The sequence below is a fragment of the Lynx rufus genome, unplaced genomic scaffold, assembly GCF_022079265.1.
Source record: "Lynx rufus isolate CCGP_SWC_20201006 ecotype Redwood Valley unplaced genomic scaffold, mLynRuf1.p SCAF_9, whole genome shotgun sequence".
Lineage (NCBI taxonomy): Eukaryota > Metazoa > Chordata > Mammalia > Carnivora > Felidae > Lynx > Lynx rufus.
Window position 1 is genome coordinate 76,202,743 of NW_025814897.1, and position 14,883 is coordinate 76,217,625.

The window sequence follows — 14,883 nt, forward strand, 5'->3', positions numbered from 1 at the left end:
CCGTATTCTAATGCTTAGGAATGTTTAAGATGCACAACAAAGCTATCTGCCTGAATTATTTTCGTGTATATACTTCAAATGAAATGTGGAGGATTCCCACCAAATTACAAATGTGATCAAACTGCCCAGAAGTTTACCGTATGTGCATGTATTTTCCTTTTATTCTGTTTACTTCTATTATAATCCTTCTTGTTGTTAATTAGCACAGATTCTCCTATCTCTCAGTCTAAGGATGTTTTAACTAAAATTTTTCTGACAGTGGTACAATTCAGTGAAATTTTATTTATTTAACTGTGACCTTGTCTCCGAGGATTAACCCAACTCCTACAGATATTTTATTTTAATGCTTATTTTTCCCCTCAGCAGCTCCCTTTGCTCCTGACAAGATATACATGTGGAACAAAAGAGAAATTTATTCTGTGCTCAGGCCTTATAACCTATCTGATCTTTTTCAAGCACGTGTCAAGCTGTGCTCCAGTTATTTATTACCATTGCCTATTAGTCATCATTTTCAATTTCCTGTGGTTGTTGTTTATTCTTACATTTGAATGACTTTAACAGAGAGAGTGTAAGTTCATTGAAATTAACATTTGAAAGACCTAGAGATAGTCTGTCAAAGTGCTGGTAACAAGGTGGTGAAACTAATTGAAAAATAGTGTGGCATGTTTACGTTCTGCAGCAAAATAAATAACTTTGTCTCCAAGTCAGCTGACGTATTTGATTGGTTATAATGGCTTTGCAGAAATAAAAACACTAATCATGGTTCAGTTGGGTTTTAGGACTGTGATTCAAGTTTAAGATTTTTTCCTCTTTTTTCTAATACCTATTTTAATTATTAAGGAGCACTTATACAGTGGCGGGGGGGGGAGTGGGGGGACATGGTGGTAGAGGGAGCCCTTTCCCTTTATTTAAGTGGCATTCTATTTGAGGGTTAACACCCATTTTAAAACCAGAAATTCCCTTTGGTTTTTTCAGAGCAAGAATTTTCTACTTGCTCAGTTAGGGGAATGTTCAAAGCCTGATGAGTAGATAGATTATTTGCACATAATTTTTTATCATAGGTGAATTTCTTCCTAACTTCTCATGGTTCTGCTTAATGTATGCTATGAAACTGATTTTAATACTACCCTCCACCAGATATCATTAGGAAGGTAAATCTGCTTGAGGAGTTGAAGAAACTCCATTTCAAAGGGAACTGTAAGCTAGATGTGATTTCAGATCTTTGTCATAGATCCCTGCCGAATTCTCAAAACCAAAATGAATTTATGCTTTTCATTTTTATTTATTCATCTTGAGACATAAAACCTGTTTTCTTGTTACCCCAAACTATGTAGTATCTCTTTCACTGTATTTTTGGGGGGTTAGGGGAAAGTTAGTTTCTTTTTTGATTTTGGACTAAATTTCATAGGTAGTGCAGTTTGGGAATTGGAAGACAGTTCTAAAGTATCTTTGTATTCACAAATATTTTGACTTTTTAATTTCACTGTAAAGTCATGCATCAACCTCTTCTCTTTGTTATGACCTATAGTGTATTGTAATTGCAATTGTTCTACCATAATAATATTGCCAGTCTGTCTTTTTACCAGAGTTAAGCATAGGATGTTTTACTTTGTGTGTTTTATACATTTCAGACTTAGGTCACATTTTCTGATCATGTATATTGTTATTATTATAGAAATGTTATTGTATTGTAATTGGGGAAATTGTCTTTATTTTCAAATTCATGTAGTTCCTGTTACGTTATTAGATACTGCTGTAGCCCTGGGAGTGCAGATATGAGTAGTTTTTGGGTGTTCATAAGGGAACTGATACAAAGGTAATAGTTGAATTGAGTGCATCTTCATGCAGTACTGTAGACCATTTAGCTCAAAAATGATTTATTATTATCACAGAAGCTGTTTATTTTTTTGGGGGGGAATGTAAATTATAGATAAGGATTAAGAATATGAACTTCCCAAATCTGTCATCCACTTTCAGTAGCTTGGTGAATATCTTTTCAGACATGTACATATATACTCACGTTTGTATAACATATAATAAGTGCCCATAATACATGTACTGTTCTTTTTTACCTAATATCCAAATCGATAAATATTTACCTACAAGATTACTTTTGATGGACAAAATGTTATTCCATGATATGGAAGTATTATGATTTATTAACTGGTGACCTGTTATTGAAAATTTAGGCTAAAATTGGCCTCTTGTGGCTAAATCTTTGCAAGCATTCTTGATAATTTCCATGGAATTTTTTTTTAAGTTTAGATTTACTGAGTCAGTGAGTATATGCATTTGATTGAGTCTACAACACATACATACACAACAGAAAAGTCCACAAATCTTAAATGTAGTTTGAAAAAATTGAACAAAGTGAATGCCTACCATGTATCCAGCACTCAGCTGGAGAAACAGAATATTACTAGCAGCCAGGAGCCCTCCATCTGAGTCTTTCCAGTTTCTATTGCTGTTGCAAGGGCGACTACTGTCCTGACTTACAACACTGTAAGTTAGTCATACTATTTTTGAATTTTCTATATATGGATAGAATCATATATTTTGTGTCTGACTTCTTTTTAATGCAAATGTCTTGCCTTTTAATATGTATTGCTAACTGAGTTCTCTCTAGAAAGGTTATTTCAGTTTGTTCTCCCAGTATGAATGCTACTTTCCCCATTTACTGTGGATATTATTAAAGATTTGTTTTCCTCATCATTATCAAAGAAAACTGTATCTGGTTGTTTTGTTTTGTTTTTAATTTTTTTTAACATTTATTTATTTTTGAGACAGAGAGAGACAGAGCATGAATGGGGGAGGGTCAGAGAGAGAGGGAGACACAGAATCAGAAACAGGCTCCAGGCTCTAAGCGGTCACCACAGAGCCCGACGCGGGGCTTGAACTCACGGACCGCAAGATCATGACCTGAACTGAAGTCGGACGCTTAACCGACTGAGCCACCCAGGTGCCCCTGTATCTGGTTGTTTTAATTTACTTTTTTTTCTAAGTAGGTCAAATATTTTTTATATATGCTTTATTATTTGATTTTTCTTTTATAAATTTCCTGCTTTGTCTTAATTTTTGACATATTCTTACTAATTTTGTAGTAGCTTAATGTACAAAGGACAGTGACTCTTTGTAATATATATTGCAAATGTTCTCAGATTTATTCAGCTTTTAATTTTTACACTAAAATTTTATTTTTTTATTGAAGTATAATTAACATAAAGTGTCATATTAGTTTTGGGGGTACAACATAATGGTTCAACAATGCTATACATTACTCAGTGCTCGCTGTGATAAATGTAGCTACCATTTGTCACCATAGAACATTGTTACAATATTATTGACTATATCTTCTATGCTCTACTTTTCATCTCCATGACTTATTTATTTTATACTGGAAGTTTGTACCTCTTGATCCCTTTATCTGTTTCACCCACCTCCTCCCACCTCTCCTGCAACAACTGCCAGTTTATTCTCTGTATTTAATAGTCTGGGTTGTTTTGTTTGTCTGTTTTTTAGATTCTACATATAAGTGAAATCATGTGGTGTTTGTGTTTCTTTTGTGTATTTTGATTCCCTCTTGGTATCTAAAATATAATGAACCTCAACATTGAATAGTGAGCTGGTTTTGGACCCAGTTCATATTAACCTTACAGACCAATAAATTAACTTCACATTCTCAACAAAAGCAGCAGGATACACAAATTATCTTTATAGTGATTTTTTAGTAATCAGTGTCCTGTTTTTAACACTTTATAAGCTTTTTTTAATGCCGGTTTTAAAAATAGATTATGCTAGGTCTATTAGTGAAAGAAAAACAAATGGTATCACTTAAATTTTAAATAAAAAGAAATGAAAAATATATATTTATCTGAATAATCATCTTTTAGAGACCTCTTTATACTATTGCAGTAACCCTTAGAGTTATTTCAGAGGTTCTCCTTTGGGTATATGCTTAAACATAAGTTTTACTTGAATACTATTACATGTTTTATCATCAGAAAAAAAAGTGACATTTAAAAATTCCATTGATTTCATCATAAAAATAGTCATAGTACTTTAAGATTGGATGCACAAGATCAGAAGAAATTAAATGAGATCTTTGTATAAAAGAGTATGTTTAAATTACGTTTATTGCTGTGTAACAAACCACCCTAAAACTGAGTGCCTTGACATCACAGTCATTTGGATTTATTTGTGTATGATTCTGCAATCTAGACTGTACTTATCTACTATTTCTTCTGCCGGTCCCTCCTCGGGTCCCTCCTGCTGCTGCAGTTGTCTGGTTTGACTGGAGCGAACAGGGTCCAAGATGGCTCAACTTGTTCAGCAGCCTCCTTGGGACAGTGGGTCAGCTAGGGGCCGATTGAGCCTTCTTCCTTCGTGTAATCTCTCACCTTTCAGTAGTCTACCACAGTCATTTCTCTAATCAAACATGTGTTGATTATTTGATTAGCCTTGTTGCCCTTCTTATTATATTGTTTCTGTGGGGAAAAGTCAAATTACGTTACTTTATTTTTACATGTAACTTCTTTTACGGGAAAAATAGTGACCTATCATAAGTTTAAGAAGTATCTAAGTTCAAAGAAGTATCTTTGAAATGGATTCTTTTGCTAAGTTTGTTTTGTTTTGTTTGTTTTTAAGAGTATGTGAACGGAGGAGGGGACAGAGTGGGAGAGAGAATCTCAAGCAGGCTCCACGCTCAGTGAGGAGCCTAACACAGGGCTCATTCCCGCTACCCTGGGATCACAACCTGAGCTGAAATTAAGGGTCGGACGGTCAACCAACTGAGCCACCCAGGCTCCCCTCTTTTTGCCAAGTCTTGAAAGACTGAATAATTATTATGTCATGTAATTAGTTTAATAATTATTTATATTTCTTTTCTTAAAAACAGGCAATTGCTGGCTACTTCGATATATATTTTGAGAAGAATTGTCACAGGAGGGTAAGTATCCTGAGTTTTCTCGTAAGAATTAATTATGTGAAATACATTTATTTTATTTTTGTGCCCCCAGGTGTTTGATCATAAGCATTTTGATGTTGTAAGCAATTGGAGCTTGTATTTGATGTCGTAGATTAATGTACCATGATATTAAAAATCTTGTACTTCATCAGATACTTTTGAACTCTACCAATGCAGGTTGTGTTCTCCACGGGCCCCCAGAGTGCCAAAACACACTGGAAACAAACAGTATTTCTACTGGAAAAGCCATTTTCAGTGAAAGCAGGTGAGAAGTAATAGTAAAAGGGGAGAAATGTCTTATTCATTTTGAAGTTAACAATATCCCTTCATTCCGCACAATTTTTTGTGTGCCCACTGTGTTTAAGTAACAACAGATCTAAGATGTTCTCAGAGCTACATGAATTTTAGATGGCATGTTATTTCATTAAAGTAGTAATTTAAAGAAAACTCTTATTTAAATCTAGTTCCCACCATTTAAAATGTATGTGACTTACTCTGTGGCTTTTGAGTACCACAAATCATTCAGAAAACGTTTCTTTAAGCAATAAGTAGTATTTCCTAAGTTGCAACTATAACTAAAAATATTTTCGTTTCCAAAGTGACTAAAGAGAAGTATCACCAACAGAGGTGAAGTATAAATTAAAAAGAATGCCATTCAGTAGTTATTGTATTCAATATATATGCCTAGAATGCTCTCCACTGTCATCACCTGCTCAAATCTTAAAGTGTTCGAGGACTGGTCCAATTCTACATTCTTTTGTTTTACACCTCATTGATTTTTCACTTAGATGAGCACCTATAGTTCTGATATACCTACACCCTTAACTCCACAAGTTCAAATTTGATTATAGAATCTTTTTTTATATTTAAATTACTCATTACATATAAGTTGTCCTGTCCCACTTTCACTGAAACCTTCCTGACTATCTTCTTCCTTCGTGTACAGAGCTGAATGTACAACTGAATGTACAACTAACTGTACATACAGAGCTGTACATACAGAGCTGAATGTACAACTAACTTTGATGAAAAGATACTCAACATCACTAGTAACTCAGGAGAGGCCAGGTAAAACTATGTAAAAGACTGTGTTTTAAACATCACTACAGGAAAAAACACATAAAATTTAACAATGCTGAGTGCTGACAATAATGCAGCCAAATGGAACTTTTAAACTCTTCAGCTGATAGTCATGATTGGTACAACTTTAGAGAACAGTTTGCTGCCATCAAGTGAAGTATAGATGTATAAGTATCCATCACTACAGCCAGTTTTCTTCCCTAGGCATGTATTCTGAAGGGTCTCCCCCACAACCTGTGTACAAGTATCTTGACAACAGTATGGTTTGTAGAAGTGAACAGTTGGAGGCAACCTTAATGTCCATTAACTGAAGATAAATATGGTAGTTACATACAATAAAATCTCTGTAATAAATCATATATGTGTGTCTGTCAGAAGCAACTTTAAACAAAAGAAGTTGCAGGATTCCTACAATGCACTGTTTATATGGAGCTTGAAAACATGTGAAACAATTATACATACACACACATAGTAAAAGTAAGAAGCAACACTTAAAAATGATAACTACGGAATTCAGTGAGTGGTCACTTCTGGGGAAAGGTAGAAGTAGGATCAGGGAAGGCTATAAAGAGGGTTCGGTGCCATATATCTGAATCATTCCTTTTAGAAATTGAGGGAACTGTGGGAGGATGGTAAGATTTGGCAAAGCCGAGTGTTGGGTCCCGGGTGGTCATTATATTGTTCTCTGTATGTTTAAAATACAATTTCGTAAAATTCATTTCTAGCTTTGATTTCATTGTTGATGCATAAATTGAATTTAGTAGATGCAAATAAACACTATTAGAGTAAAGCAGCACCTTGTTGCCCTGTTTTCACTTTAAGATCACAATGATATGGAATTAACACCTTGATAGTATCATTTTCTCTTTCTCCAAAAAGCTTGAACACAGCAAAGCAAGTGAAGCAAGCACAAATGAAATTTTATTGCATTTTCTTTTTGTTTGGTTGGTTGGTTTTTATATACCTTTGGTATTTGGATGATATTTGGAAACTTGAAAATGTTGCTTTCTTCTTTACTGTAACCATTTTATTGTTTCAGTGCTAGAATTGTATTATTTTTTTTTAAGTTTATTTATTCATTTTGAGAGAGAGAGACAGCACAAGTGGGAACGGGGCAGAGAGATTCCCAAGGAGGCGTCACACTGCCAGCACAGAATCCAACGTGGGGTTCAAACCCCCAAACCGTGAGATCATGACCCGAGCTGAAACCAAGAGTTGGACTCTTAACTGACTGAGCCACCTGGGAACCCCTTAATGCTAGAATTTTAAATACAGTACTAATTCATTCATGTTTTAATCTTAGAGGAGATTTAAGATAATATTTTCATTTTCTCCTACCTAATTATAACAAAATATTATTTGATGTCTAGTGAAATTTTGAAATCCTAACTACGCTTTACCTAGTAATCCTTAGACTAATTGTTTCAGCTGTTTTAGAATACTATGAAGGAGGTGTGTGATTTTAATGTTTCCTTCTGGCACCATCTACATTCTATATTTCTTTCACTGCTATTGTATATGTACTTGTATTTAAATAAATAGTAAGGCCAATACATCAAAAATATTAGAATCCCCTTTTAAAGTACAACCAGGAAAGTCTTGAAAGGGAAATTTCAAAGTAAGGAAAATGTGGTCATTTCAGCTATGGAAGTATAAAGGAAGAATTATACAAAGAAATATAACACTTTTTTTTTTTTTTAAAAACCCTGCTGAGCCTCTGGTGGTAGTACTAAATGAATAGAAGCTGGAAGTTGCAGGGCCAAGTACTAAAAAGGACACATTAATCAGAAAAAGAGCTCCAGAAATCTACACATGATGTCCCCTTCTGTTTTGGATGAGTACTAAGATGTATATGTGTAGGATTAAATGCCTGAGTTTAGGCCGAACATCTGGGGCAACTGTGAACCAGACAGTTCCCAAAGTTTACAGGAGGCTGTTTAGGGTTTTGACTTTCAACCAGCAAGAGTGGGGAGTCCATAGCTTCATAGTGGAAATAAACTGTCCTAGAATAAAGGCTAACCTGCATGCTCCTTAACAAAGCTTAAAAACAAGCCTTAAAAGAAAAAAACTGGACCCAAGTGACTTTAATGGCAACAAAGGAAAACAAAAAACTCAGACATTGCACAACATGAAATTCATCATGGCAAAAACTTTTCATCAGTGACTTTTCATCAATCAGAAAGACTTTGTTTTCTCATTTTTTTAATTTGGTAAAAGATAATTGACTATTTAAAGCAAAAATAATGTACTATGCGTTTCAAAACATAGACTGAGGCACATGGGTGGCTCAGTCGAGCATTCAGTTCTTGATTTCAGCTCAGGTCATGATCCCAGGATCGTGGGATCAAGCCCCACATCAGGCTCTGCGCTGAGCATGGAGCCTGCTTAAGATTCTCATTCTTTTTCTGTCTCTCTCTTCCTCCCTCTCCCTCTGCTCCTCTCCCCCCTCTTGCTTTCTTTCTAAAAAAAAAATAATTTTAAAAACATGGAGACATAAAATGTATGGCAGTGATCAAAGACATTAATGAGAAAATGGAAATACCTTAAATTCCTACATGGTACATGAAGCAATTTAATGGTAAATTACGATAAATTAAATATGTACATTGTAAATGCCAGAAGAACAGATTGAAAATTTAAATTAAGCCACAAAATATAGCTAATAAGCTAGTAGTGAAGGTAAAATGGAATTTTGAGAAAAAAGAAGATACAAACATAACCAGGTGGACCAATAAAAAACAAATGGTATGATGGTAGACTTAAATTCCAACATTAATAACTATATTAAAAATGAATGGTCTGCACACCCACACAATGGAATATTTTGAGTGCTAAAAAGAAATAAACTATCAAGTTATGAAATGATATGGAGGAATCTTAAATGCATATCACTAAGTGAAAGGAGCTAATCCGCAAAGGCTACCTACTGTGTGATTCCACCTATAGGACGTTTTGAAAAAAGCAAAACCACGGAGACAGTGAAAAGAACAGTGGTCACCGGGGACAAGGGATACAAATGAGTAGAGCACAGAGGATTTTTATGGCAGTGAAAATAAGCTCTTTCACTGAATGCAACTTCAATACCAGAATGCATGGAACAGCTACTTGACATCTCTGAAAAGTAAATAATAGCAGATAAATTGGAGAAGACCAGAATTCAAAGAACCCCGAAGTGGTGGTAAATATATGATTTATTTGCTTCCAGTATCCCCCAGTCTGGACTCCAGACAGCCTGAAACCCAAAAGGAGGGCATTAGCACAGAAAGAACTCCCAACAGAGCCCTCTAACACTAACTTAAGGAATGGGGAAAGGGTCTTCTAATTAATGCTCAGAGAGAATGGAGGAAATTCCTTTTTCTTTTCTATTTCTCTCTGTTCTCTCATACACCAACCCCCAGTTAACCCCACAGTAGTAGCAAAAGTAACAGTGGCAGCAATGGGGACCCAAAGACAACTTAAACTGTGGGGAACAGTAGGTAAATGAGTGCATATGGCTGTGCCCCATTAAATTTTATTTACAAAAACAGGAGGCCAGCCTCAAATCCATCTCCAGGTATAGATTGCTTCATTGCAAATTCTTCCAACCCTTAAAATAGAAATAATACCAATTCTACACAATGTCTTCCAGAAAGTAGAAGAGAACTAAATTTATGAGGGCCTTGATACCAAAAACTAGATAAAAATTGTACAAGAAAATTAAACTACAGAACAGTGTCTCTCATGAATATAGATGCACAAATTTTAAACAAAATGCAAATTGAATCCAGCAATATATTTAAAAAAAAAAAAACAGCACACTATGACCAAGTGGGATTTGGTCCAGGAATACAAGACTGATTTAATAATTTAATATTTTTTTAATACTTTAGAATCTTTTAATGCAGTCAACCATGCTAACCATCTAAAGAAGAAAAACCATATAGTCACATCAGTGGATGCAAAAAAAGCATTTGACAAAATTCAGTATCTATTCATGATAAATACTCATACTAGAAATAAAAAGAGAACTTGCTGAACCTGATAAAAGGTGTCCACACAAAGTCCACAGCTAGCATCATACTGACTGGAGCAAGACTGAATATTTTCCCTCTGTTTGGGATAGGGCAAGAATGTTCACTCTCATCACTCCTATTCTCTTATTTTGGAGGTCTTAGCCAGTGCAATAAGGAAGGAAAAAATTAAAAGCCCTTGGAAGGGAAGAAATTGAAGTGTCATTATTTACAGATAACATGATTGTATACACAGAGAATTCCAAGGAATCTCCAAAAAAACCTACCAGAATTAGTAAGTGAATTTAGCTTGGTAGAAATTGATAGGCTGATTCTAAAATTTGTATCCAAATCCAAAAGACCTAGAGTAGCCAAGCAATTTTCCAAAAATCATATTGGAATCCTTACACTATGTGATTTCTAAACTTATTAAAAAGTTATATTAAGCCAGACAGTAATGTATTATACTATAGATAGACGTAAACATTGATGTAACAAATAGAGAACCCAGAAATAGACCCACTTTTGTATAGTTAATTATATTTTTCCAAAGAGTCAGTGTAATTCAATGGGAAAATGATAATCTTTTCAAGAAGTGCTTAGAACTAAATATTTGTATAGGAAAAAAAATCTCATTGCTTACCTTATATAAAAACCAACTCTCTCTCTCTTTCATGGGTCATAAACCTAAATATAAAAGTGTAAAACTGCCAGATTTCTAGAGATAACATAATCCTTGAGACTTGGAGTAGGCAAAAGTTCGCAAAGATGAGATAATAGTAAAACTCATTGAACTGCACATGTAAAATATGCACATTTTACTGTTTGTAAATTATGCCTTACTAAAGTTAATAATTAAACAAAAACCCTCACTGGATTGTCAATATCTCCAGGATAATATCCAAATTCCCTATCATGGCCCTTTACAATCTGACCATTTTTCATCATTTCCAGCCCTACTCTGTTACAGCCCCACATAATAAACACATCATATGCTCCAGCTCATATGGTTTTAGACACACTGCTCATTTTTTAGCTAGCTTTCCTTTCTTAGTCCTTGTCTTTGTCTAAGATAGTCTACCTAGAAAGCTGTTTTGACCTCTTTCACTTGATAAATTTCAATTTTCTCTTTATTGCCCAGCTTAGTTTTGTAAATCTTTATCACTATCCTCAGAAAATTAATTGCTGTCTTTGTTCTGCTAGATCATTTCATGCATACATCTGTATTATCACATCTCAGTGTGCTGTGATAAAGGGTTCTAACAGAAGATGAGTTGTTTGTCTTTCTCCATTTTGATCTGATGTAGTATTTCCCATATTGTAAATATTCTGCAAAATATACAAATAAGTATAGTAATATGCAGTGTCATTGAAATTTAATTTCCTCTAATCACCTTGGTGATATCATGCCAAAGGCATTTACTAACTTTTATTTGGTGGTCCCATTTTGTCAACTCTGATGTTCTTAAAAATTTCATCATACTATTGCCCTTGAATAGACTGGTGTTCATATTTGCCTTGGCATGACTGAAGAATTCTCTATAGTTGGGTTTAGTTAAACTAAAAGTAGTTTTTGACTCATTATTCTGCTGTAAAATTATTAGATAAAATTAAATAAAGCCAAGAGTCTAATCAGAATGATTTACTATATATGTAAATCTTATCTTAGTGTCCAAAAAGTAATATAATATTTTTAAAATAAAAACATTATAAATATTCCTATAGAGTTATGCTGCCTAGATTGGGGGCGGGGGAGGGTGGATGTCTTCAGTAATGGTAAATCTCATTCAGTAAATATTTTCAGTAAATGGTAAATGGTAATGGTAATTCTACCCTTCAGGGTAGCCTTGATATTTAGAAAGCAAGAAAAAGCATTGTGAATAGGGAATTTCTTAGATTAAGAATTGTACATTTGGCCAAAAGCAAAATGGAACATAAAGTAATGAGCCTAATTTGTTTTATTTTGTTGTGTTTGTTTTTATTTTTTGTTTTTTGTTTTTATTTACAACCTAGATTTAAAAATAATTCAGAAAAAAAATGTTCTCAACATTTGAGCCCTTCCAGCATTCTGGGAGTAACAAACCAGCCTCCCAGAATAAATACTTTTAACACTTAGCTTTAAATTTTAAATTCACCATGTTTTTCCTCTTTGCTTTAATGTGCAGTTTTATTGTGCATTAAATGTACAATACTTGTACATTTCACTGCCAATGATGGCACTGTTTACTTTTAAAATCCAGATATTTTTCATGTAATTTGGCTTTGAAAACATGACTAAAATCAGTCTATTTATTTTTCTTTCTTTATATGTATCTAGTAAGCTTGATGATAGAAAAATCCATTTATTTTTTTCTTTCATTCTTTACCTCTAAGCTTTAATAGTGATAATAATGATTTTTAAGTTTTTCTCCTTTCTGGGGAAATGAAATTTCATTGCTCTAGAAGAAATTAATTTAAAAAAAACACAAGAACAGAATTGAAATGAAATCAATTTTGTTCCTTACTGAACGCAACACTGCTTTGTGGTTCTAATAGCCGTCTGCCGATGATAAAAACAAGGTGATACAGCTCAGCTTCACAGAGTGTCCTTTCCAGCTCTCACCACAGTATGCACGCTTAACATCAGTCATTTTATATCTATTTGACACTGATAAATGACTACGATCTATTCTCGTATTACAGCCACTGTCTTGGCACTTTTGTCAGGCCTAAACAATTGAAGGGAGTTCAGCAGTGTGAATTATGTATTTATTACCGTGACCCTTCGTGCTATTTAATTAACTTAAATAAGTGCTGTTTGCATCCTCATTTTGAAATTAAGATTATTAGAGAAATAGTTGTTTTGCTTGTATTTCATTTTAAGACATTAAAATTACCATATCAGCTTATAAGGCAGTTACTGTTAAGACTTTTTAATTATTCAGATGTTTTGTTTAATATTGATGCTTAAATTTTTTTGTGAAAATGTAACGAAGGTATCCATTACTAGTTTATTTTGACTTATGCTAGATTTCTGAATTAAATGAAACAGCAGAACATGCAGTAAAAAGAAATAATTGCAGCAATACCTCATATATATCAACAAAACCACTCACAAGAATGCACAAAGGATTTTTTTGTGTGTGGTGATTAAGCATTTGAAATAATTGAGATAATACCCTTCATCACTGATAATCGCTGAAATGCAAAACAAAGCAGGCAGATTCTGGGGGTTGTTTATCTAAGTAACAAAAATATTTTTATTGTTTTCTTTCACTCATTTTTTATTTGGTTTCTTTTTTTTTTTTTTAACATTTATTTATTTTTGAAAGATAGAGCATGAGCAGGGGAGGGGCAGGGAGAGAGGAAGACACAGAATCTGAAGCAGGCTCCAGGCTCTGACCTGTCAACATAGAGCCCGACGCAGGGTTTGAACTCACAAACTATGAGATCACGACCTGGGCCAAAGTTGGACACTTAGCTGACTGAGCCACCCAGGTTCCCCTTTTGTTTGGTTTCTCGTAACACCTAGAGTTGATAAAGATGGCAGGAATGTAAAACTGGAATATACTTTATACCTTTTATGAAGGTTTTCCATTTCTGATCATTCTTCCTAAGGAATCAAATCAAAATTCACTTTAAGTATTTGTGATTCAAAGAAGTGAAAGTAATAGTGTTTTAAGTTGCTTTTCTTTCTTTAGAGTATCTTATTTTATAGAATTTTGTTTTTACTTTTATGTAATCAAATCTTCAAACTTTTCCTTTTCATTTCTGACCGGCTTCTTATTGAAAAAGATTGTATTACTGTATTTACTGTGTACTAAATTGCGTTAATGGATCTTTTGGTTTCTCTACTATATTCCATTTATCTATGAGTCACTTTATTCCTAAGTCACCACAGTTGTTAAACAGTTTTATTCTATAATTCACATATAATAAAAATTCACATATCTTTATTGTATACCTTGATGAGTTCTGACAAATGTAGGCACCATTTGTCTAATCAAGATAAAGAGTATTTACGTCAATACAAAAGGTTTCTTCCTTGATCCCCTGTGTGGTTAGTCATCCCAGCTCCAATCCCCAGACCAAGACAACCATTTATCTGCTTTCTGGCACTATGTATTAGTATTATTACTACTACTAAGGTATTAGTATTCTTTTAGAATTTTACAATCAAAGTAGTTCTGCAGAATGTACTCCAGCTTGTTAGCATATTTGAGCTACGTCTGTGTATCGGTAGTTTGTTCCTTTTTATTCTCAAATAGTATTCCTTTATATGGCAGCACCACAGTTTACTTACACATTCACCTGCTACTAGACTTTGGATTGTTTCCAGTTAGGAAACATTATGAATTATGAATGAGTGAAGTTCATTATGAATGAAGTTGCTACAAACATTCATGTAAAAGTATTTCTTCATGTGGACAGAGGTTTTCATTTCTTTTGGGTAAATACCTAGAAGTGGAATCATTGGGTCTTAATGGTAAATATATGTTTAACTTTATAAAAAAACTAGCAAATGTTTTCAAAATCACTCATTATTCAGCAGTCCTACCACCGTTGTGATTTCAGCTGCTCCCCATCCTTGTTAGCACTTGTAGGAAAGGTCAGTCATTTTAACTGAAGTCATTCTGTTGTCTGTGGAGCAATAGCTGTACTTCTAATTAGCATTTGCCTGGTGGCTGACAATGTTGAGCGTCTTTTCATACGTTTATTGGTCATTTGTATATTTTGTGGGTGTGAGGTTTCTGTGAAAATGTTTTGCTGCATTCTTAATCAGGTGTTTGTCAACTTACTGAATTAAAAGAATCTTTATATATGTGGGTACAAATTCTTTGTCGTATATATGTGTTGCTAATATTTTATCCC

The 14,883-nt window shown here is 34.0% G+C and overlaps 1 protein-coding gene across 2 annotated transcripts in view; it reads left to right on the plus strand.

Moving 5' to 3' along the window:
- Positions 1–14,883, plus strand: part of PRMT3 (protein arginine methyltransferase 3) — a 139,975-nt gene that overhangs the window by 119,876 nt on the left and 5,216 nt on the right. For both annotated transcript variants that reach the window (XM_047070907.1, XM_047070906.1), the window contains exons 14-15: positions 4,895–4,945; positions 5,141–5,228. In XM_047070907.1, coding sequence (XP_046926863.1) covers positions 4,895–4,945; positions 5,141–5,228 — 139 coding nt within the window. The remainder of the gene's footprint in view (positions 1–4,894; positions 4,946–5,140; positions 5,229–14,883) is intronic.